This window comes from Capsaspora owczarzaki (genome assembly GCF_000151315.2).
Source record: "Capsaspora owczarzaki ATCC 30864 unplaced genomic scaffold supercont2.17, whole genome shotgun sequence".
Lineage (NCBI taxonomy): Eukaryota > Filasterea > Ministeriida > Capsasporidae > Capsaspora > Capsaspora owczarzaki.
In genome coordinates this window covers 593,131-615,779 of record NW_011887308.1, presented here as the reverse complement: position 1 = coordinate 615,779, position 22,649 = coordinate 593,131, and the positions used below count along the sequence as shown (strand labels likewise).

General features: G+C 52.4%; 7 protein-coding genes across 8 annotated transcripts; 4 read left to right on the top strand and 3 right to left on the bottom strand.

Annotated features, from left to right (window-relative positions):
- The first annotated feature begins 6 nt into the window (after window positions 1-6).
- Window positions 7-4,370, top strand: CAOG_08148 (topoisomerase 6 subunit B). Its single transcript, XM_004342700.2, has 15 exons — window positions 7-646; window positions 791-801; window positions 886-983; window positions 1,073-1,187; window positions 1,298-1,547; window positions 1,655-1,719; window positions 1,825-2,034; window positions 2,130-2,215; window positions 2,309-2,508; window positions 2,593-2,708; window positions 2,818-2,903; window positions 2,999-3,071; window positions 3,156-3,247; window positions 3,353-3,491; window positions 3,656-4,370. Exons 1-15 carry the CDS (start codon window positions 52-54, stop codon window positions 4,247-4,249), a joined length of 2,730 nt encoding a protein of 909 aa, XP_004342749.2. The 5' UTR covers window positions 7-51; the 3' UTR covers window positions 4,250-4,370.
- A 29-nt stretch (window positions 4,371-4,399) lies between these two features.
- Window positions 4,400-7,524, top strand: CAOG_08147 (hypothetical protein). Its single transcript, XM_004342699.2, has 8 exons — window positions 4,400-5,035; window positions 5,128-5,231; window positions 5,320-5,455; window positions 5,567-5,638; window positions 5,732-5,870; window positions 5,983-6,584; window positions 6,705-6,835; window positions 6,982-7,524. Exons 1-8 carry the CDS (start codon window positions 4,435-4,437, stop codon window positions 7,441-7,443), a joined length of 2,247 nt encoding a protein of 748 aa, XP_004342748.2. The 5' UTR covers window positions 4,400-4,434; the 3' UTR covers window positions 7,444-7,524.
- Window positions 7,525-7,763: 239 nt separating this feature from the next.
- Window positions 7,764-9,885, bottom strand: CAOG_08146 (hypothetical protein). The gene is made up of 3 exons (XM_004342698.2): window positions 9,030-9,885; window positions 8,321-8,912; window positions 7,764-8,258 (listed from the first exon to the last, which is right to left on the bottom strand). Exons 1-3 carry the CDS (start codon window positions 9,837-9,839, stop codon window positions 7,948-7,950), a joined length of 1,713 nt encoding a protein of 570 aa, XP_004342747.1. The 5' UTR covers window positions 9,840-9,885; the 3' UTR covers window positions 7,764-7,947.
- A 16-nt stretch (window positions 9,886-9,901) lies between these two features.
- Window positions 9,902-12,935, bottom strand: CAOG_08145 (hypothetical protein). The gene has a single exon (XM_004342697.2). It carries the CDS (start codon window positions 12,836-12,838, stop codon window positions 9,989-9,991), a length of 2,850 nt encoding a protein of 949 aa, XP_004342746.1. The 5' UTR covers window positions 12,839-12,935; the 3' UTR covers window positions 9,902-9,988.
- Window positions 12,936-15,033: 2,098 nt separating this feature from the next.
- CAOG_08144 lies at window positions 15,034-17,116 on the top strand. Of its 2 annotated transcripts, XM_011272553.1 has the most exons (3): window positions 15,034-15,139; window positions 15,483-15,622; window positions 15,803-17,116. In XM_011272553.1, exons 1-3 carry the CDS (start codon window positions 15,109-15,111, stop codon window positions 16,991-16,993), a joined length of 1,362 nt encoding a protein of 453 aa, XP_011270855.1. In that variant the 5' UTR covers window positions 15,034-15,108; the 3' UTR covers window positions 16,994-17,116. The 2 variants fall into 2 exon arrangements, with proteins under 2 accessions (XP_011270855.1, XP_004342745.2); XM_004342696.2 differs by having other exon boundaries at window positions 15,056-15,139; window positions 15,483-17,116.
- A 22-nt stretch (window positions 17,117-17,138) lies between these two features.
- On the bottom strand, window positions 17,139-19,117 carry CAOG_08143 (hypothetical protein; the record flags this gene model as incomplete). The annotated part of the gene is made up of 1 exon (XM_004342695.2): window positions 17,139-19,117. The coding sequence occupies one exon, from the start codon at window positions 19,115-19,117 to the stop codon at window positions 17,213-17,215; it is 1,905 nt and encodes a 634-aa protein (XP_004342744.1). The 3' UTR covers window positions 17,139-17,212.
- Window positions 19,118-20,572: 1,455 nt separating this feature from the next.
- CAOG_09167 (hypothetical protein) lies at window positions 20,573-22,625 on the top strand (the record flags this gene model as incomplete). Its single annotated transcript, XM_011272578.1, has 11 exons — window positions 20,573-20,577; window positions 20,629-20,700; window positions 20,775-20,846; window positions 20,914-20,985; window positions 21,056-21,127; window positions 21,197-21,268; window positions 21,334-21,405; window positions 21,470-21,541; window positions 21,613-21,684; window positions 21,745-21,917; window positions 21,987-22,625. Coding segments are annotated over 11 exons (1,393 nt in total), but the record flags the coding sequence as incomplete, so codon positions are not given.
- Window positions 22,626-22,649: the final 24 nt, after the last annotated feature.

The following is a 22,649-nucleotide window of genomic DNA, read 5'->3' as shown; positions in this document are numbered from 1 at the left end:
TTTCGCCTTGTTTACTAGTATTTGCTCGATTTTCACTCTAAAGATTCTGAGATGCCAAGAGTGGAGAGCTCGGACGACGAGTTCCATCTGGACGACGCCAAGCCAGCCAAAGCCAAGGCCAAGCCGAGCAGCGGTGCGTCAACAAGCAGCAGCGGTAGCAGCGTCAGTCCTCGTGCCAAGAACGCCGACGCCGCAACTCCACGCAGGAAGGGCAGCAGCGCTCCAGCGACGCCGAAATCAGCTCGCCAGCGCAAATCCAAGCCCAGCAGCGGCGACGACGACGACGACGACGATGACGATGACGATGACGACGATGAGGATGACGATAATGACGATGACGATGATGCCATGTCTGATGCATCCGATGGTGCGCAGAGCGAGAGCAGCGAGATGGAGTCGGAGGACGACGAGATTGGCGGGAAAGTGAAAAAGCGCGGGAAATCCGCTGCTACTCCCTCCAAGTCCAAGGCGAAATCCACGCGTGCATCGCAAACCCCAGCTGCGAACAAGACCAAGATCAAGAAGGTCGCTGCCTCTGCTTCAGGGTCAAAGCAACGGCCGCAAGCCGAGCTCGACGCAGACTCGTCGTCCAAACTCGAGTTCAAGAGTCCCGCCGAGTTCTTTGCCAACAACAAGAACATTGCGGGTACATTGGCTGATGTGGTTGGCATGGCTGGGAGCTTTTAATGCGCAAAAATACCGAACGTTGGGGGAGAAGGGTGGGAGGTTGGCTGTTTGGCTGTTTTTGGCGCTAACGTTGGTCTTGTGTTTGAACAATCATGCCGGACAGGCTTTGATAATGTAAGTCTCATGTCGCCATATGCGTCGTTGCTCTTGTGCAAGCTGGTACAGTGGTTGACTTTGCGTCCATCCCCTGACTATTAGGCTGGCAAGTCGCTCTACACGACCATTCGAGAATTTGTTGAAAATTCGTTGGATGCTGCCGAGGCCATTGAGGTTCTTCCCGTGATTCATGTTACCCTGTATGCAAATTTATGCCGGTGTACATGCCATGCAGGCTACAAGTGTACGTCTTTCCGTGCGGCTCACGTGGTGACGTGGTTGGTCACAGGGAGGAAATTGAGCAGGCCACGTTCAACTCTCTCGTTGGACTGCAGGAGCACTTGCGCAAGAACGAGCGACTATATCAAGATACGGCCGTTGCTGCGGCTGCTGCTGCCAAATTGGTAATGATTGCCTTGTCGTCTCGTTTGGCAAAGACGTCATGGCGTGTACGGAAAAGGTTGTTGAGAATCTTTTGTCCTGCTCTCACGGCACCCAACACAAACCCCCACAGAAACGTACAAGCTCAACCGATGCGAAAGCAGCCAAAAAGACTGCCAAAGCCAGTGCTGTCGATGCAGTAGAGGATGTACCCACTCCGGCAGAAGGTCCTGCGCCGATGGACACATCCTCTCCAGCGTCCGCACCACCTACAACGGCATCGGCCGGTCGTACTCGTGGCAAAGCTACGTACTTTAAAGTTACCGTCAAGGACAATGGCTGCGGCATGAGCCACAACGACATTCCCAACATGCTGGGTCGAGGTAAGCGAATTTGGTATGTTGTTGATTGTGTTTGTTTTTTTTTTTTTTTGTTTTTTTTTTGTCTATCTTTCTTCACTCGGCTTGATTTGGTGAATTCTTTGGAACAGTTCTTGCTGGAACAAAGTATGGCGTCAAACAGGCGCGAGGCCGATTTGGCCTCGGAGCAAAGATGGCAAGTTATCTCGTGATGCGATGCCCATGCCAACTACCAATAGACCGATGGACCAATGTCGTGACTTAGAGTTTTCCGGCTTCCTTTGTATTCGACCCTATTTAGGCTCTCATTTGGTCTAAAATGAGCACTGGACGACCCATTGAGGTGTTCACGGCCACGGAGGGCTCAGCACACATTTCTCACTGCGTCTTGGACATTGACATTTACAAGAACGTGCCGAACATTATCACTCATGAGAAGGCGCCGAACGACAAGCAGTGGCGTGGCACGGAAATTTCAGTCCTGATTGAAGGCAACTTTGTCACGTATCGAGTAAGACGTTGTTTGTGCTCTTCTGACACCCCATTCTGCCATCGCCAAAGTCTCTAACCCTCCTCTAAACATGGACCCTTTCGACACGAGCACAGTCCAAGCTGCTGTCGTACATGCGCCAAATGGCTGTGATCACGCCTTATGCCGAACTGCAGTTCCAGTTTGTCGCCGCTCAAGCGTCGTACGGATGAGATTTTCCGCAGTGTGTTCCGTGTGTTCCGGCATTCATCCTTTACGCTGACTTTTGTTGTGTATTCATTTTGTTTCCGTTTAGCAAATCGTTCGTCATCAAGTACGGACGCCGAAGCGAATTCATGCCCCAACTCGCCGTTGAAATTAAACATCACCCGTCCTCGGTCAACCTGATTGTGATGAAAAAGCTGATTTCAGACGTCGGTGCCTCGATGAATCTCCGCAAGTTCCTGTGTTCGCAACTTTCTTGCATCTCCTCACCTCTGGCAGCCGAGATTATCAGTCAGTAGAAACGTTTCGCTCCTTACCGTGGCCTCGGTGTACCTAGTGCTCACCACTTTCTTTCTATGTCTACGGCACTGGCAGAGGAACTTGGCGACGACTTTTCCGCCGATTTACGTGTCGGAGAGCTAACTTCTGCACAAGTCCTGCGAATTTTGCAGCTCTTCCGACAGCTCCAGTTTCCATCCCCGCCCAGCGAGGTAACCGGCTATTGACGGCTCAAAAGCGCGTTTGCCAGCACGTGCTTAAAATTGGGAATTATTGACTTCTTTTTGTTTCCTTGTTTGTTACTCGATTTTTCAAACTCAGTGCCTCAGTCCTGCGGGCGAGTACAATCTGCGCCTTGGCATCATGAAAGAACTCAAACCCGAAATGGTAGCCACGTTTGAGGAAACGTAAATAGCATACCAGTTACAAAAACTTGTCATGAGCGTCGTTTTTTTTTTTTTTTTTATGTGTATTTTTGCTAACCACTATTGGGCATTGGCAGTGCACACGTGTTCGAAGGCCACCCGTTTATTGTCGAGGCCGGCGTGTCTCTTGGTGGCAAAACTGCACAACCGGTAGGATATTTGTTGATGCCGAGCGCTGTGCACGCTGTCTGTTTGAAATGTACTGACTGTTCGAATGCTGCAACTTTGTGGCAGGGCATTTCCGTTTATCGATTTGCAAACCGAATTCCCTTGCTTTTCGAAGCTGGCGGAGACGTGGTTACCCGCACGGTGTTGCAAAAGATCAAGTGAGTATCGGAAAGCGTTTGAGTGATTCATTCGGTTGCTCATCGACTTTTCTGTTCTTTCTTCTTTTTTTTTTTTCCAATCCGATCGACACCCGTGCCCACCAGCTGGACTGCGTACAAGATCAAACCCAATGTAGACAAAGTCGGTGTATTTGTCAGCATTGTCAGCACAAAGATTCCCTTCAAAGGGACTGGCAAGGAATATATTGGCGATGACGCGACTGAAATTGGACTCGCCGTCAAGGTGAGTTTCTTGCCTGAGCTGATTTTTTTTTGTTTCTCGTCTGCTTGAAACCAATTCATCCCTGATGCAATTGGCGGTGTGGTGGGTGTGTGATTTGTCACCAACTTTTTTCCGTCCTTGCATCGCTTCCTTCCCCGCCCCCCACCTCAACTTGAGCTTGGTAGCACGCCATTCAGCAATGCTGCCTGCAGCTCCGCGTCAAGTTGCTCCGCAACGCGTCACTGCGTGAGCAACAAGAGCGCAAGCAGAACTTGACCAAGTACATTCCGACCGTGACCTCCGCCATCTTTGGCGTGTTGAAGAAAATGGTTGGCGATTCTGCGGCAGACCCCGGCACGGCTGATGGTGCGCGCAAGCGATCGCGCCTGGATTTGGGCATCAGTGCGCCCGTCCTCCCGTTTTCCTTCTCGGAGGCTGAGAAAGAACTGCTGCAGCAAGTTTCTTCGCAAAAGGTCACTGTTAAAACGCTCGAGGAACACCTCAAAGCGCATGTCGAGGCGACGGATGTTGAACAAGCATTCGATCATGTCGCCAAGAATGGTCTCGACCAGGGCACTCGACGAGACTGGCACATTGGCGTGCAATGGACGTACTTGCACGAGCAGCTGCTCGCAGAACGCGCACAAGCTGGTCTCGACGAGCCTGCTGACGCGAACGAGATTGCCACGACCCCTCTACTCCAGCCGATGGTGGTTGTTGTTCATCCTGATTTGCAGCTGCAGTTCATCCCTCGAGTGTTTGAGCAGCGTCTCGAGTGAGGGAGCGGCACTGATTTTCGCTTTGTTTCGGACCAAACGTGTTATGTGCTGTTCTACTACTGCTGAGCTTGTTGACTACATCCCATTCGGCGCTTCTTTCCTTCCTTAAATTAACGTCCACCTTACATATTGAGAACGAAACCTGAACCAGTCCTCACTTTTGGTCGAAACGATTCGAGAAAAATATGGCACTGGCGCGGATGCTGCTGAGCCTCCCGTCCGGCCGCAGCGTGGCTGGACTAGGTCGGCAGACGCTTTGCACTGAATCCTGCACTTCTTTGGGAGTTGTTGGGATGCGCGCACCGGGCGTGGTTTCAGTCGGCTCCACGCGGCCCCAGCGCGCCATCCAGACAGCCGTCCAGCGACACAATTCTGGCCACGCAGACGCGTGCTCGTTGTCACTGCCATCATCATCATCATCATCGTCGTCGTCGTCGGCGGCGGCGGCAGCATCAGCACAGCCGCCAAGCAGCACTCCCACTGCCAAGACTGGCGCTCGACGCAAGACGCTGCCCGATGACGGGTTTACACTGAAGGACTTTATGGCCGCGTCGACGAGCCCTGGAGTCGCACAAGCGGGTGCTGGACCAGACGATCTTGCTGAAGGGCATGGACACGGGCATGGTGGACACTCTCATGCTGGACGCCGATTGAGCTCCAATGCCATTGCAGCTGCTCAGCAACAGCGCGGATCGGTGATTCTGAACGCGCCTAAATCCGATCGTGTGGATGTTGAGAATATTCCGTATGTGCCGCCACATCAGATTGGTGGCGAAGGGCGCAAAGGTACATGTACTGTGGCAGGAATCGTGATTCCTAGCATCTTTGCTATTTTGTGGCTCACTTTTGAGCCAAAACAATGGTCGCTTGGTTGTCAGTATTTTTCGAGACGTATGGCTGCCAGATGAATGTGAATGACACGGAGATTGTGTGGTCTATCCTTCAGGGCGTTGGATTTGAGCGGACTCTTGACGTGAAACAGGTGATGAATGCTTGTCCACTTGGGAGAAATCGGTGGGATGCCGTTTGTCCTGCTAACTCGCCAATGTCCTGATGGTACGACAATGCAGGCGGATGTGATTTTGCTCATGACCTGTGCCATCCGTGACAATGCCGAGCGCAAGGTCTGGTCCCGGTTGAACGAGCTGAAACACATGAGACTCAAACGTACCAAGGACCAGCCAATTTCTCGTGTCGGTGTTCTAGGTAATGGTGTTTTTTTGTACCCCGGTTGCAGGAACTCTCAAGTCAGAACCTGCAACACAATGGGGTCATTTCAGTTTGCTGAATGCCTCACGCTCACCATCATGCCGACAGGATGCATGGCCGAGCGCCTCAAAACCCAGCTTCTGGAGAAGGACCAGCTCGTGGATGTTGTGGCAGGGCCTGGTAAGAAGTTTCCTGGTGAAAGGTGCTCCCTTCGAGGACGTTTCGTTGTCTCTGACCTGGTATTGTTCTTGGCTTTGTGTCGGTTGGTGGCAGACTCATACCGCGACCTCCCAAGGCTACTGAGCATTGCCAACCAAGGAGATCAAGCCGTGAACGTTCAGCTGTCGCTCGATGAAACGTATGCTGACATTGCGCCGGTTCGCATGTCCAAAGATAGTGTGACTGCATTTGTGTAAGTGAACTTTGTTTCAAAGCGGCGATCGTTCGCTTTTCTCATTTCCTTTTTCGCCCTGCCATCCCTTCGCCCTCTTCTTCTTTGGACATGCACGATGGCGCATGTGCAGATCTATCATGCGCGGATGTGACAACATGTGCAGCTTTTGTATTGTTCCCTTCACCCGTGGCCGTGAGAGAAGCCGGCCTCTCGCCTCTATCGTTGAAGAAGTGCGTCAGTTGGCCAGGCAAGGTGTACGGGAGGTCACTCTGCTCGGACAAAACGTGAATAGCTATCGCGACGAATCCGAACCTGCCCATGATGCTGCAGAGCAGGGACAACCTGGCAATCCCGCAGATTCTCCGAATCTTTCCGCCGCATCACCACCACCACTGCCACCAAGCGCCGCTGCCGATACCACGCACAACGTCACAGCTCTTGCAGCCGGATTCAAGTCCATTTACAAACCCAAAATTGGCGGTCGGCGCTTTGCTGAACTGCTTCGCCAAGTCGCTGCCGTCGATCCCGAAATGCGCATTCGTTTCACCTCGCCGCATCCCAAAGACTTCCCGGACGATGTCTTGACAGTCATTGCCTCAACGGCCAACGTTTGCAAGTCGCTGCACATGCCAGCTCAGAGCGGTAGCACATCTGTTCTTGAGCGCATGCGGCGTGGTTATTCCCGCGAGTCTTACCTGGAGCTGGTTGCCCGCGTTCGGCGGCTCATCCCTGGTATGCATATGCTGGCTGGTTTTTATTTTATTTCTTTTCTTTTCCTTTGGTGGGCGTTAGTTCAGGGCGTGCAATGTGCATAGGTTTTACATGGGTTCTGGCTGTTGTTTGTGTTGGCAGATGTGACGCTGAGCTCTGACTTTATCGCTGGATTCTGTGGCGAAACCGAAGCGGACTTTAAAGACACACTTGACTTGATTGAAAAGGCTGGCTATGAATATGGCTATCTGTTTGGATATAGCATGCGTGAGGTACGGCATCGGTTGTTTTTTGTTTTTTTTTTTTTTTTGGTTGTTTTCGATGCGTTGGAATTCCCTTCCCAGTCATTCTACAAACGGAAGGCTTGTTCTCAACTTTGATTTTGCGGGGTGTTTTTTTTTTCTTTTTGTCTTGGAAGAAAACGCATGCCCACCGCAAGTTGGTGGACGACGTCCCTGCTGATGTGAAAAACCAGCGGCTCAAGGAGATGATTGCATCGTTTTATGCTCGCTCGGAACAATCCTTGTCTCGCTTTGTGGGGTCGCGCCAACTTGTGTTGGTAGAGCGCCCCAGCCGCCGCGCCAAGGATCAGCTAACAGGTCGCTCCGATGGCAACATTAGTGTGAACATTGGCGCTGATTTGCTTCCGCAAGGAGTGGTGGAGCGCGCGTCGGACGAAATCCTGGCTGCTCGTCGACGCCTGTTAGATGCCACGAAACCCGGCGAGTACCTTGAGGTTGAAATCACTTCTGTGACCGCTCGCTCCTTGCGCGGTGTGCCGATCAGAACGACGTCGCTGCAGGACTTTGTTGCCCGTCAGACCGCAAGTTCAAGTGCGCAGTCTTCTGGTGCTCCTGAGTTGCAGCACGTTCGTGCATGAAAAGTCGGCAATGGTATGAAACACAGAAACGAATAAATTTTGCTGTATTGAGCATTGCATTACCCTTTTTGAGCGAATGCTCGTAGGAGTTCGGAAGCTCAACTTTGGATGATATTCCTTCGGATATGTGGGCAGTCGTCCAAATGCATCGAAGTCGAAAAAGCTCATGTTGAATATTGCTCGCTCATATTCCAGCTTTGCTCAATGAGTGTTTAAATGAACCAGGCTTCGACATGTTTAAATAAACCAGGCTTTGACATCAATTCTGACAGTTGAAGTCACAAGCTTCTCACGACCCGTTTTTTGGCTCCCATTACACTCATTGGAAATGGAAAACCCAGAGATAAATAAAAGTCGTGAAAACTAAACCAAAAACAAAACAAAACAAAAACAAGCTCAATCCCCATTCACGAATCGGAAAGACCCAGCAGAGCAGCACTCACAGGAGATACTGTACGTCGGCAAAACATTGAGATGATGAACCAAAGCAACATCAACACTTCTTCACGGAGTAAGTATATCTCTGCATTGCCTGAGTGATTGCGTGTATCGCTCAACCCAGATTTCGTGTCGAAAGTCCGCACGATGACAGAACAATTGAGTTGGGTCATTGCATCGCGAAAGCAGCCCGGCAATCCCAGATGGAGATTCATCAAGCTCGCTCACGCCTGGCAAGATGAAACGACTCCAGCGCGAATAGGACGCCGAGATTAGCGGCGCCGGCGCATCTGGATCAATGTCGACAATTCGTGCGAACATATCAAAGAAGATTTCGGAAATCAGCCGGTGTGTCTTTGTAACTTGTGCCAGATATTCTGTGAGAGAAAATATGGTCAGAGCACACACATACACAGGACAATCAAGCAAACTGCCTTACTAAATTCAGCCGCGTAGACGCCAGGAATGTAGGCGATATCGCTAAAGCCACTGCCAAAGTAACGCCCGGGCAGAAGGGCCTCGACTTGCTTTGCAAGCCTTGGTTGACATTCAAATTGGCTTGTTTCCGGGGAAGCGCAAGCCTGCACAACCGCATTCAGAGTATTGTCCAGCCCTTGAAGACCGTGATGTGTACCCCACCAGGACCAAGGTGGCATGTATGCCCGATCCGTGCCCTCTGCACCCGGAAGGGGAACCCAAACATCATGAAGCGGTAGGTCGTGTGCCAGCCAATGCTTGAAGTAAACATCAAAGTGAACAAACATGAAGCCAGTGTACCCTGGGTTTGCTGCCATGATATCGGCCAGACAAGTATGTGGATACAGTCCGGAAAGCGCGTCCTCGCAGGCAAGGAACTGGACTGTGGGAAATCGATCGGCTTGTTCTTGTGTGACCTTGGGGAAGACGAAGACTGCTTTGGCGTACGCGGGTAAGTTGAGCATGGCCTTCTCGACATGATCCCACCAACCGGAGTTAAACTGGACCACAAGGAAGACCCGGTTCCGAACAAAGTAGTCGTCACAATCGTTCGGCTAGGAGGTTGGAAATAACAAAAAATAGAAAAAAAAAAAGAAAAAAAAAAAACACGAAAATCAGACCGTGAGAGATGCCGAGCAAAACAAACTGATCGCTTCCGCTCGATTGCTTACAACAGGAAAAGCCGTAGCAGCTGCAAGAGGGGAAGCAACAGACTCCATTGAAGCGACAGATGCGGTTGAAGCTACAGACTCCATGGAAGCAACAGACTCCATTGAAGCGACAGATGCGATTGAAGCTACAGACTCCATGGAAGCGACAGACTCCATGGAAGCGACAGACTCCATGGAAGCAACAGACTCCATTGAAGCGACAGATGCGATTGAAGCTACAGACTCCATGGAAGCGACAGACTCCATGGAAGCAACAGACTCCATGGAAGCGACAGATGCGATTGAAGCTACAGACTCGATTGAAGCAGACTCCATGGAAGCGACAGATGCGATTGAAGCTACAGACTCCATGGAAGCGACAGACTCCATGGAAGCAACAGACTCCATGGAAGCGACAGATGCGATTGAAGCTACAGACTCGATTGAAGCAGACTCCGCGGAAACGACCACCTCAATGGACGCGACAGAAGCCACGGATTCGGCTGAAGCCACAGCGTCAATGGAAGCAAGAGCAAGCACGTTGGTAGAACAATCAAAGTTTCTTGATCCTGTCAGCTCTGAATGCGGGTCCGAGTCGGCAGTAGCTGTGGGAGCAGGAGCAGGGAGTGGTGCATTTCCTGTTACGCCAACTCGCACTTCAACAGAGGGCTGCTGCTCGGTCGCACCTGCCTCCGTCTCGTCGCCGGACAGGTTGATAGTATTGCTGCTAAACTCGCTGATAGTTGGCATCAGGAGGTACAGCGTCAGAAGCACGAGAATGCCCGTCAGGAAGAGCACGCGACCGCGACCATAGTGTTGCTGTCCATCCATGGTCAAATAAGACTAGACTGTCCACGGCAAAAATCGGGTATGGTTTTTCTTTTTGGAAATGATTGAGCTAGCGCAACTTTCATGTACTGGATAACAAGAAAAACCAAGGCGGCACGTATGGACTAAAAATCAATTGGACATGCTGGGGGCTATTGCGGGAAAACGTGAACTGGAGGTTGTGAAATGGAACGGGAGGTTCGGTTGGCACGAGGTGATTGAGATGCCGCGGGAGTCGACTGGGGTTGCACGGCATGCGCAGATGGCACAGGTTGGGAGGTGCTACTCAGCGACAGGTACGAAAGACGAGAACTGGCATGCAGGAGAGGCGACGCAGGGGCCAAGGGTTGAAACCCGCTGGACGCTGTGATGTCGCTGCCACCACTGGAGCTGGCCGTGGCAAACGCGCTCACACCCAATCCTCGGTTAGAGAAAGTGGCTGGAACAACCTGTAGTTGCGGATGAGGCGACTGCGGGGTCGATTGGAGCTGATATGGCTGTTGTGTGGCAGGGGACTGCGAGAAGGACGAATGGCGAGGCTGGAGGTATCCCAGGTCGGCGGCTGCTCGACTTAGCAGTAAAGCAGATGGGCTGCCGTACATGGACGCTTGCGGGCTGCTACTGAACGAGTCATGAAGCGAGGCGTTACTGCTCGTCCGTTGATGCAGACTCGTACTTTCTGTCCAGGATCGCTCAGTTGTCGGTGGTAGTTGAGGCAAAATGAACGAGGAACGACGACTGGATAAGGATACTGGCTGTTGATGTTGTTGTTGTTGTTGTTGTTGTTGTTGCGGTTGTTGCTGCTGCTGTTGCTGTTGTTGTTGTTGCGGTTGTTGCTGCTGCTGTTGCTGTTGAGACATGGCATACTGAGTAGACAACGAAGATAGTGGACGCATGGGCGATCCTGGACTAGAATAGTCATCATCACCGAGAAGCTGTTGAATCAGCTTGCGCTCGAGCTTGACAATGTGATCGTTCGCCTCCCGGTCGCGTTGCTCGGACTGCATCACTGCAACTTGCAGTTGCTCGATCAGTTGTGCGCTTTCGCGAGAGTCTTGATCGGCAGCAGCGAGCGCAACCTGCGTCCTTTTTATCTGTGCATTGGCATTGTCGAGCAATGTTTGCAGCTGATCGCGTTCTGCACGAAGACGACGAATCTCATCCAGTTGTTGAATGGATCCAGATGATGAGGACGTTGTTAATGATGACGACGAGGTGATCGTCGGCGTGGTCGACGCGATCGAATTGGCTCGCAGCGCGCCCGCGGCAGTGGTCGCACTTGCAGGCTGAGGTGCGTTTGCACTCGATGACGACGGAATCGGGCTGGACAGGACACGTGCAGGCGGTTGGTCGGGACTTACCGACGGAGGGTGCTCCAAGGCGTTGGCCGAGCTTGACTTTGACAAAACCGCGGCCAATGGAGTGGGCGAGGAAGTGTCACGATCGAGCAAGGTCGAGTTTCGGTTGCTATTGGGGTTGCTTGAGGTGCGCGTGGGCGACGCTCCGCTCGAACTGCTAAACGCAAGTCCGCCGCTCGCAAGCATCAGATTGGAGAAGACAGAGTTTGCCGAAACAGATGCGTGCGTGGCTGTCGGAGGGGTGGTCGCGCGCTGGGCTTGCTCCAGCTCGTGCTGCAGCTGTTGTATGATGCTTTGTTGCTGGTGGATGAGCTGCTGCTGCTCTAGATTCCGTGTGTTGAGCGTATTCTGAAGGCTTTGGTACTGCTGAAGCTGCTGGACGAGATGCTCCGTGTGGCTGGCACTCGCTGCAGCCTGTGAGTGGAGCTGGACGAGCTGAGACTGGTGCTGGAGCTGCAGTTGTTGGGCTTGCTGCTGCAAATTTGCTTGAAGCTGCTGCTCGAGATCTTGGTGTTGCTGCGTGAGCTGCATTTGAAGCTGCTGGACGTTTCTCCGCTGCGTATCTGCCTCGCTGATGGCTGCTCCAGCAAGCTCTTCCATTTCGCGAGCGCGTGCTGTGGCGTGCGTAAAGTCTGCGTTGAGCTTGCGCACCGTCTCCTCGAGCTCGGCGGCGTGCTCTTCAAACTCGGTCATTTCGTCCTGCTTTTGCTGCAGCGCCTCTTCGAGCTCGTCGACATACTCTCGACGCTGCAGCTCCATGGCTTCTTGCACTCCGCTCATCTTTTGCGCAAATTCGGCCTGTACAAATTGCAAATCCACTTCGAGCGACTTGACGCAACGTTCCAGCTGCCGCTGAATTTCGTGCGCGGCCTCGAGCTCATCGGCAGACGATCGAGCAAGTTGCTCTGTCGCCGTGAGCTGTCTCCGTGCATCAGCAGCCTGCGCAACCAGCTTGGCGACGCGAGCCTCGCGCTCAACAATCGCGCTCTCGAGCCGCTCCACCAGCGTGTCGTATTCGCGCAGTTCTGCATCGCGCTCGTCCAAGAGCTGCAGATTGTGCTGGTAATTCCGCACAAGTCCTTGTAGCATCTCGCGGCCCGTCATCTTGGTGGTGTCGTCTTCCTCCTCCTCCTCCTCCTCCTCCTCCTGCTGCTCCTGCTCCTGCTCCTGCTGATCTTGAGCTGTGGCTGGTTGGATGGTTGCGCCTGTGGTTCTTCGCCCTCCTGCTACGGGCGGTTCTGGCTTCAGCTTGGATGCGCTCCCTGAGCTGTTGCTCGGGCTGTCGCCTGGCATAGTGGATGGCATCTGAGCTCGATCTGTGGACGCAACGGCCAGTTGGTCGCTGCTGCTGCTGCTGCTGCTGCGGTTTGAAGCAGACGGAGTAGCAGCGGATGGCTCGTGCGAATTTGCCCGGCTTGGCTCACTGCCGGTTGGAGTGCCCTGGTCTTGGTTCCGAGAGGTCAGACCATCGTGTTGAGTAGAGTGTGGGCCATCTGGCTGCTGCTGGTGCTGCTGCTGCTGGGCTGCGCGGGGCGTATTTGTCACTGAATCCTGTGCAGCAGCGTCGACTCGATGGCTACTGTCATTGCCCGCGCCGTTCGCAGGGTCTAACGGTCGGTTTGACTGCACTACTAGACTAGCCATCGGATGGTGGGCAGGCGGGTGGGGCGGAAAGCGGTGGTGGGACGAGAGGGAAAACGAGCCAAGCGGGTACAATCAGAAGTTGATGCCAAAAGCGACCCGAACCTGACTGACTTCTTTGCTTGTTTTCAGCAGGACCAAATCTGAAAGCGCTCAGAAATGCATCACAAGTGTGTCGTGATGCCACAAGGTGATGCGCTTTGGTCTTTAGCTGAGTCGTGCCGAGTCTTCTTTTTTGTGGTGTTTTGCGACTCCACGAAATTGAAGGGTGTTTTACCACCGGTATTATGGTGTTAAAGCTGTAGTTTTACGAAATACACATCGGTTTGAAAAAAAAAAGAAAAAAAGTCGTGCTCATGAGCGTGATGCACTTGATCGCTACCCCAGAGTGCCAAACTAGCTCGCGCACGGCTCGACCGCACGCTGGCACGCCCTCATTTTGAGCCAGTTCTTTCAAAGATCAACTGAAAATATTACTGCCAACACAACTGCTAAAGCGAGTGGCTAATTTGCCTCACCAGGGTGCCGCAAGAGCTCGGTCGATCTTGTTCATGCAAAAACAATACCGTACCCTCTCTTTCTCACTAGTTTTCGGCATCACAACATGCCAACCTGCATAGTGTGATACTACACATAGCAACACAGTGGAAATTTTTTTCCGAATTTCGGAACGACCGAATTTGTTCAAAAATTCGGTGTTTTTCAACTTGCGAATGCTTGAGTTTGGCTTGTTTCTTTCAAGCGTAGTATGCAATATATGTTGTTTGCAGTGCATAGTTGTGGAAATTGGACGGCGGGGACTGTCCTGGAACGCGAAACGATGAGGAGGGGAATTGGCTGGCGGTCCATTGCGATTGGCGCTCCTCCTTGCTACTGCTCCCCAGGCCATATCAACGCGCGCCTTTGCATGTCCAGTGACGTGATACAGTTGTGACACTTTGTTTCTGAGGCGGAGGCGGTCGGGGACGGTCGCACAGACGCAGGAAAGCGCTGTTGACACAACTTCGCAGCGACCACTCAATGACTGCACCAGTGCACCAATTCTTCACTCAAGATATCTCTCATTCTCGCTACAAATACAATTGATACACTATTCACACGTATTCAAATGCCATGGAATCATGATGAAGTGCTTTGGAGTTGGAAGCAGCTCTGGGAATGGCCAACTTGGTGCAGTTCCAGCCTCTTGTCAGCGGGCAGACCACGCTTGCGATGGCGACGTCTGTCTGTAGCGTCAGCTATGCTTGCAACCAGTCATGGATCCGCTTCAACGGCGGCTGCGCACTGGGTGCAGTTACAGCCACGCCAATCTTGAGACGTAAAAACAGAAGTGAGCTCAAATCGGTCACTTCCCTTACTTGTACCGCTGGTAGTCTTGCGGCACTCGGTCCTCGCTGCACACCAATGCGTGTCAAAAATCATTCAAGTGTAATACAAGTGAACGCTGACGTCAAGCGTGCGGTGTGCGCTGAAAAACGAGCGTTGATCGGTTGTCGCGTTGTTTGTCGCGATGGGTGTCGCTTCCGCGAGCTTGATACCGGCCTGCGATAAAAATTGTGAAGGGTGGTGATTAGCGCATTCATTGTCGGGTAGTTCTACTCAAAGAATGTCGCAGCAATTCCAGTCCAGTGGCAGTAACAACATGAAAACATAGTGTCCTAAGAACGCCTGCGGCCAACTTCATTTTTCGCGAATGCTCGCTTGAAAATGACAGAAACCGCGCCCCGCACACCAGAGTACAACATGGCGTTAGGACGACCACTTAATCCAGTATTATTCAAAGCAACGAGCGGGGCAAAAGAGGCCAATGCAGCGACAGGACAGGCGATAACACGAAACGAGTGAGTTTGTGCTCACCGTTTGCGTGTCTTTTCGCGGTCTTTCGTGCTTCTTTTCTCGACTTGTAGTATTCTGAGATATTATGACATATTATCCAATCGAGATACCCGCGATTGGAGGAGGATGAGAAAGTGTAGTTTCAGCTCATAGTGCTCGTCCGGAGAAAGTGGGGAGACTAGCTCTATGAGCGGTTATGGAAGAGATGAGATGGGATTCTTGTATTTAATACAAAATACCAAGAGTGGGTTAGACCCAGGAGGTCTCACCCGTAACAGCGGGTTCTCCGCGATGTAGTGCAAGACTCTGGTGCTCATCATGCTGTTGGGTTCCACCACGCAGTCCTTTTTTTTTTTTTTTTTTTTTTTTTTTTTTGATTATTTTTTAAAACTTCTTTTCTTTCCTTCTGGAATCTCTTCGACATCCAAACAAACCAAATGCAGCAGCGGGACTTGCACCGGAATCAAAGTACAAAGAACTAACTCATTGTTGTTGGCCACGCCTCCGAAACGCTTGGGTCTGAGTTGTGTGATGGAAGTTGGCGGTTTTGCTGGAACGGTTCGTTGTTGGCGAGAAGTGCGATTGCTTGCGTGGAAGCAGCGGAGTCGGTGGGTGCGACACAGAGCAATTGAAATGACAAAAGAAGGGACGTGTGGGAACGGGGCGTGGTCTGCGTGACAGGCGGCTAGGAGAAGTGGAGGGGGGGTGGGGGAAATGAAGTAGTCTCAACGCGCTGGTGCTGGCAATGATGCTTGCTTCCCTCGCGACTCGGCTGGAACGTGAAAACTAAGGCAAAAATATTCATGCACAGGAGATCTCAGTACCGATTTCGAAAGAGGCTACAAGTCGTTCGAGGTTGGACATGGCGACTCAGGCGTGCGCCTCCGAATACGCATGCTCATCACAAACCTTTCAAGCCGCCAACGAATGCTCAAGATGTTTGCACTTCTGGTGGGTCTGGGACTGCTAGTGCTCTGTCTTCCCGAAAGGTTCCGCATCTCAGAGCCGAGTCTCTTTGCTGAGGCGGAGGCTGCGAACCTCCTCGAAGCGGCGCACCGCGTTACTCTCGTTGTTACGTTGAACTGCAACACTGCGATTGACGGACCTTCACCCGATCCTCTCCCAACCCAGGGCCTCTTGGACCCCACTGCCGAGACTGTCGACGTATCACCCGATCTTCTCCCAACCCAGGGCCTCTTGGACCCCACTGCCGAGACCGTCGACGTAAACACACCGCCTGAGCAAGCTTCTGAGACAGATACCATTGATCATCCGGAAGAGGCGACCCAAGCAACTCTCTCACCTCAGGCAGAGCCCTCCACTACAGTTGTCTCACCTCAGGAAGAGGAGGCCGCAGATGACGGGACTCCCAAGTTTCGGTTTTTTAACAATCTCGCAGAAACCAAGTTCAGTGCAATCCAGGGCGTTCGGTACATGGCCTTTGGCTCTCCCGGATCAGACTCACTGGACGCTGCGTTGATGAGCGCAAACACTTCGCACATCCTTGACCTCAAATCGCCGCCCATCTTCTTGTACCTCACTGGTCACTTGCGAACGTTTGTACAGACGGCACCTGAGCTTCAGCGGTTTGTTGATTCGCTCGAGAGGCCTTATGTCATTGTTCAGCATACTTGGTCGACCACAGACCATGGGGATGGGGTATGGTGGCGCAATCCTAATCCCGACCGCGCAAAGCAGAGCTCTGAGGAAGCTCTTGCGCATCTCAACTATCCATTCATGCAGCATGCAGTCATCATGATTGAGGATGGCGATTTAGCCAAGAGCAGTGGCCGATTGTCAACGCTACCAGTTTTCTTTCCAAACCAGAACAACCCCGTGGTGTTGCCCTCTTACTACTACAGCCTGCAGGCAACCCACCTTCTCGCACGCGACCTTGTTCGAAGGATTTCAGGCGGTGTGGCCATGCCGCAGAACGCATTCATTTTACATTCACGACCCGACGTTGTGATTCAATCCTTTGAGTCTGCCAGACTTGCCACAATTGCCAAGTCGATTGTCGACAACCCGTACAGCTTTTTCGGCAGCTGCCATCATGACGAAGGCAAATGGCGATCCGAAGCTATATCTGACATCCTCTATCTCACCACGCGCCAAGTCTTTGATAGGCTGGCCACGGTTGATATTGTTGACTGGTGCACTTCCAACTCAGCCAGCTATGCCATCCAATCCTACCCGGAGGTCGACTTACGCTTGTTACTTCAATTTTTGAAAGTGCGTCTGTACTGGCTCGAGACTCCCTTTCACCTTGTTCGAGATTCGGGCGCCATCCTTTCCATGCCGGCTTGCGCCGGCAATGTCTAGATTTCGTTCCCGCGGAGCACGACGCTTTTTGGACTTTGAACTTTTGCTTGCTTTGAGTAGGTGGAGTGATGCTTTACCTGATTGAGTGTTTCATTTGTGCAGTATACTTCTTGTACGATCGCAGTGAGCTGAGTCGGGTGGAAAACGGCAACAATGATTGAAAGTGGAAGCTGCACAGCACTTTTACTGAGGGGAGCGCGCGGCAAGCAAAAATAACAACTATACATAGGCACGCAAAGCTTCAACAACGGCGCTGGCAAGGACAGGCGGCGCACTGCTGTGGTACTCGTCCGCCTCGTAAAACACTTGCATGGTGCCAGCACCGGTGCGTCGCATTACGCCAAAGACGAACGAGTAATGCATGTGCACCTGGAGTTGGTGATCTGTGAAGGAGTTCATTGTCACTGTCTCCGAGTCCACCTCGTTAATGAAGCCGTCCGGGAAGGTGCAATTCCAATATCGGTGGTCGATGAGGTCGAAAAAGGCACTCGCAAACTCTCGTGGCGCAAGTACGAATTGATCCACCTCCCACGGCACATGAATCCCGTATCGTGTGTAGCGACAGAACGGCTCGATCGGCATGAAGAACACTGTATCAGAGCGCACCCGCACAAACCAGTCAAACTTTTGGTTTGTTTCAAGTTCGTAATCTAGCGCCATATGGTAGCAATCGTGAATGTCTGTGAACTGTCCCACAAAGCGCGGCAGATTGATTGGATCGGCCAGCCAGGAAAACGGCGCGAATTTGCACTTTGTACTCAAAATCAGTGGTGGCGTCTTCTCGACAACAAGGCGATACTTGGGAAGCTCGTTTCGTGCATTGCGGGCCTGGTGTGCCGCCCGCATCGCCTCGACGTCAGATTCTGACTGGAGATAGATGCGTACCGAACCGATGGTAATACCGCTGTTGGCAAACTGCTTGAGCACCGCGTGCAGATTCTCCTCGGTGGGTGGGACGACGTCCGACGAGAAGGGACTGACATCAAAGTCTTTCAACAAGAAGAAGGCGGTGCTCACTCCACCAAAGGTGTCCATCACATAGTGGCGCAAAGACTGGTGGACGAGCGGTTGAAAGAACGCGCGGAAGGCACCCGTCACAATGAACGCGACACGCGGTGGGCGAGCGACGAACGGATCGCACATCATCTGCGACATGGTTCGAAAGGGCGCTGGCGGATTGGGGATGGACAGTTCGTGTGCGCGGGCCACAAAGCGCTCGCGCATCCTGTCCTTGCTTTCGACATAGTCCCAACGAGATGGAACGACCGGCTCGCCATGAGGACGTGGCCGAGAGTCTGTGCGAACACCGCTGCGACCACGAGCGTGCGGATAAAAGACGCTGTTGACACACAGCACTTCCGACTCGATTGCCACGTCTGGGCGTCCGTACCGTGCGCTGCAGCGAGTATCGCGAGGTCGGTCTGTCACCGTTCCCAAGCGATTTACCTCGTCATCGCTCAACGAGTCTAGGGTGCCGTAGAGTACCTCGGGGTCGAGCAAAGGGTCTTGTGTTGTTAGGGAGACGGCATCAGGGCAGATGGGGCAGATCTGGCAGGTAGGGCAAGTCTGGCAGGTAGGGCAAGTCTGGCAGATAGAGGTAGGGCAAGTCTGGCAGATAGAGGTAGGGCAAGTCTGGCAGATAGAGGTAGGGCAGGTCTGGCAGACCGGGGTAGGGCAGGTCTGGCAGACCGGGCAGGTAGGGCAGGTAGGGGTTGGCCGGCTGGAGTCCGGCAGGGTCGCCCGCTGCTCGGCTTCAGCGGTCTGCTGCTGCAGCTCCAGCTTGATGCGACCAGCGTCTTGCAAAGCGCCTTCCAGTTGAGCCTGCTGGGCGGCCACTAACGCGGTCAGGGCTTCGGTCTTCTTGAGGGCAGTCGCGGCATGAATCGCCGCAGCGATGGCTTGAGATGACGCAAACGTGGTTTCAAGTACGCGAATGTGTGTTTCAATATCCATGCAGCGCTTGAGACTGGTGCTGAGCGGAAGCTGAGCGCGTGGGATGTCGGCTTCGGGCGAGCGTTCGCCCTCCGAGCTCGATGTCCCGCCGTGTTGCGAGTAGATCAAATAACCTCCCTCAAACACAATGAGAAACACCACCAGCACGACGAGAATGTGCCGGTAGTTCATTGCAGTGGGCAAGAAGAACGGGCTCGCTGGATGCAGTTGAATATTCGACAGATGCAGAAAGACTGGGGTTTCAGTTTGATGGTTTTATTTTAGTCGAACAGTGCATTGAAGGGAGCAAGGGAGTAAGGGAGGTATCTCGAGCATTTGCCATACAGTGACGCCTCCTGTGCAGGTCTAATAAAAGTAGGATGAATGGCGTGCCGGGTGTCGCACAGGGGGGGGGGGAAAAGGAAAAGGAAAAGGAAAAGGAAAAGGAAAAGGGAAAGGCAAAAAAGAAAAAAGAACCCCAAGCCGAACGAACGGTCGAGAAGGTGCCTTTTTTTTTTTTTTTTTTTTTTTTTTTTTTTTTTTTTTTTTTTTTCAAACTGATGTGTATTTCGTAACAACTACAGCTTTAACACTATAACAGTTAAATGCGAGATCTCCACGCGGCTGGCTGCTTGACTTGAGTCGACTTTCGGTCGCGTCTTGATCGCTTGACACACCGGCGGGGATTTCGGGTGAGAGACCAGCTCGACCGTGAGCCACGCATTGAATCCCGACTCTGGAGGGATGAGACTCGACGCTGCCCGGCACACAAGACGCGCCGGTGGCAAAACACCCTTCAATTTCGTGGAGTCGCAAAACGCCACAAAACAGAAGACTTGGATCATACTTTGGCGTTTGGCTTCAAGGTGAGATGTCTTTGTGAGTGAGTGAGTGAGTGAGTGAGTGTGTGTGTGTGTGAGTGAGTGAGTGAGTGTGTGTGTGTGTTTTGAAAAATCATTTTGTTCATTTTTGTTTTTGTATTATTTATTGTTTTTATTGTTATTTTTTTTCTTCTTCTTATCGTTCGCCAACGAGAAAGGTAACCATCATCACTCCCAAGGAGCAATCCACGATGCAGGACGCGGGTGGATCGCTTCGTTTGCAGGCTCAGTGCAGAGTCGGCATCGCGAGCAGGGGGAGTGCCTGGAAGTCTGGGCCCCAAAGTTCTCAGGAACAGTTTGATGAGCCCACCAGCTCGCGGGCGTCGATGAACGCTCACTCTGTTTCATCATGCCCGTCTCAGATCCTCCAGCACTCGTGTTCTCAAGATCCACAGCACTCCTATTCTCAACATGACACCAAAAGGATTTCCCTTTGGCTGCTGCTTGTGATCTTTTGCGCGATAAACCACTCCGACCTGGCGCACGCGGTCAATGCCTGCGGCACTGGTGGCGTCTGCATTTGTGGACCTGTGTCCGTCGATTGCAATGGCAAATCTCTCACGGCTATTCCAAGCGGAATCCCAATCTCCACAAGAACGCTGTAAGCGTTTGCTGCAGAGTTGAACTTGAATTGCCCCCCCCCCGCTGATTTTGGCAACGCTGCCGACAGCTTTCTGAACAACAACCAGATCACCAGCATTTCTGCGAACGCATTCACAGGCCTCACTACACTGACGCAATTGTAAGCATACGATAAGCAGAAGCAATGCGGTAACATGCACAAACAGCTCAATCTCTTCCGCGACTCTACGGCATCTGTAGGCAGCTATTCAGCAACCAGATCACCAGCATTTCTGCCAACGCATTCGCAGGCCTCACCGCGTTGAGATTTTTGTAAGCCAGCAAAAGGCATAAAGTGTCACACGACCAAAAAGAAGTGGCTCACTCGGTTGTCACACGCTCTGCAGGGATCTATACAGCAACGAGATTTCCAGCTTTTCTGCGAGCGCATTTACCGACCTGAGTTCACTGACACACTTGTAAGCAAGCAAAGTCATGAGAAGCATCACGTACAGACGGCTCACTTGTTTGCGACTCTATCTGCAGGCATCTGAGCATCAACCCGATCACCAGCATTCCCGACAACGCATTCGCAGGCACGCCTGCGCTGCAGAACTTGTAAGCAAGCAAGTCATGAAGAACCCCGCAAACAACAAACAAGCTCACTTGGTTGCTACTCCGTGTCTAGGTATCTCTACATGAACCAGATCACGAGCATTTCTGCTAACGCATTCACGGGCCTCGCCGTGTTGAACAAATTGTAAACAAAACAGAGCGATGCAGACCGGCGCACAGCCAGCTCACTCCTCACTTGCTACTCTATCTGTAGGTTTCTCTACAGCAATCAGATCACTAGCATTTCTGCTAATGCATTCACAGGGCTCACCATGATGAACCAATTGTAAGTACGCAAAGACATAAGGAACCACACACAAACAGCTCACGCGTTTACAACTGGATTTGTAGGGATATCTGGGATAACAAAATCATCAGCATCTCTGCCAACGTATTCATAGGCCTTTCTTTGCTGACACAGTTGTAAGCAAGCAAGTCATGAAGAATCACTGACATACGGCTCACTTGTTTGCGACTCTATCTGAAGGCATTTGGGCGTCAACCAGATCACCAGTATTCCCGACAACACCTTTGCAAGCCTCACCGCGTTGAAAAACTTGTAAGCAAGCAACGCCAGAAAGAACCGCCCACAAACCAAATGGCCTCACTTGCTTGTGCCTCTGTCTTTAGATTTCTGAGTCAGAACCGAATCACCACCATCTCTGCCAGCGCTTTCGCAGGCATGACTGCGCTAACTCTCCTGTAGGCCCGCACTGTTGAATGCGCGTGTTGGATTTGCATCTTACTTTGCGATCCTTGCAGGGCTTTGGAAAGCAACCCCATAACCACTCTGCCGCCTGGGCTGTTTAAAGGCTTGCCAAATGGCTTGGATTTGTCAGGGGATGCCCCCGTATCGCTGAACCCCAACAACTTTACCTTTGGTGGGAACACTGTCGCACCGCCCAGCACATACGGCAGTGCATCGGAACCATACAGTGAGTTTGGGCCATGACTACCATTCCCATGTGGCTGGTTCACTGACACTTGTACAATTTGCACTGCAGAGTGTGATACAGCTTGTGCGACCTGTTATGGCTCTGGTTCCGCTGTGTGCTGCCCGAGCAATTGTCTGATCTGTACTTCCTCCACAGCGTGCACCCAGTGCTATGCAGGCTATGGCATGATGAGTGGATCATGCGTTCCTCTAGCTACCATAGCTTCCGTCGCGTCCACGCAATCTGCCTCGGTTGCCTCCATTGCTTCTGCTGCTTCAACTGCCTCCGCCTCCATTGCTTCTGCCGCCTCAACAGCCTCCGCCTCGGTTGCCTCAACAGCCTCCGCCTCGGTTGCTTCGGTTGCGACAGCTGCGACAATGGCATCCATCGCATCTGAAGCCTCCGTCGCGTCCACGCAGTCTGCTTCAGCTGCCGCAGTCGCTTCCTTTGCGTCTGCAGCGTCGACCGCCTCGGCATCTGCGGCATCTGTTGCATCCTCCATTGCACAACTCGGTGGTGACGCCCAAGCCTCATCTTCAACAGCTGCCATCGCTGCTGCTGTCGCTTCTGTTGCAGTGATTTTGATACTTGCAGTGGTGCTCGTCGTGTTGCGACGCCGGCGCTCGCAGCGCTCAGTCCTGCAACCGAAGAACTCTGTCAGTCCCGTCTATCAAGAGGCGGTTGAAATGGCAATCTCTCCACTTCCCCGTGCGACCGAATCTCACAAAGAAG

What these genes read in the sequence shown, in the direction of transcription:
- CAOG_08148 (XM_004342700.2), top strand. Translation starts at nt 52, where the DNA reads ATGCCAAGAGTGGAGAGCTCGGACGACGAGTTCCATCTGGACGACGCC. An exon ending in CCCGTGATTCATGTTACCCT is followed by an intron (nt 984 to 1,072) that starts GTATGCAAATTT and finishes GGTTGGTCACAG; the next exon opens with GGAGGAAATTGAGCAGGCCA. An exon ending in AAATTGGACTCGCCGTCAAG is followed by an intron (nt 3,492 to 3,655) that starts GTGAGTTTCTTG and finishes TGAGCTTGGTAG; the next exon opens with CACGCCATTCAGCAATGCTG.
- CAOG_08147 (XM_004342699.2), top strand. Translation starts at nt 4,435, where the DNA reads ATGGCACTGGCGCGGATGCTGCTGAGCCTCCCGTCCGGCCGCAGCGTG. An exon ending in GGATGTTGTGGCAGGGCCTG is followed by an intron (nt 5,639 to 5,731) that starts GTAAGAAGTTTC and finishes GGTTGGTGGCAG; the next exon opens with ACTCATACCGCGACCTCCCA. An exon ending in GATAGTGTGACTGCATTTGT is followed by an intron (nt 5,871 to 5,982) that starts GTAAGTGAACTT and finishes GCGCATGTGCAG; the next exon opens with ATCTATCATGCGCGGATGTG.
- CAOG_08146 (XM_004342698.2), bottom strand. Translation starts at nt 9,839, where the DNA reads ATGGATGGACAGCAACACTATGGTCGCGGTCGCGTGCTCTTCCTGACG. An exon ending in CTGCTACGGCTTTTCCTGTT is followed by an intron (nt 8,913 to 9,029) that starts GTAAGCAATCGA and finishes CCAACCTCCTAG; the next exon opens with CCGAACGATTGTGACGACTA. An exon ending in CGTCTACGCGGCTGAATTTA is followed by an intron (nt 8,259 to 8,320) that starts GTAAGGCAGTTT and finishes TTTCTCTCACAG; the next exon opens with AATATCTGGCACAAGTTACA.
- CAOG_08145 (XM_004342697.2), bottom strand. Translation starts at nt 12,838, where the DNA reads ATGGCTAGTCTAGTAGTGCAGTCAAACCGACCGTTAGACCCTGCGAAC.
- CAOG_08144 (XM_004342696.2), top strand. Translation starts at nt 15,109, where the DNA reads ATGCAGCAGCGGGACTTGCACCGGAATCAAA. An exon ending in GGACTTGCACCGGAATCAAA is followed by an intron (nt 15,140 to 15,482) that starts GTACAAAGAACT and finishes ATTCATGCACAG; the next exon opens with GAGATCTCAGTACCGATTTC.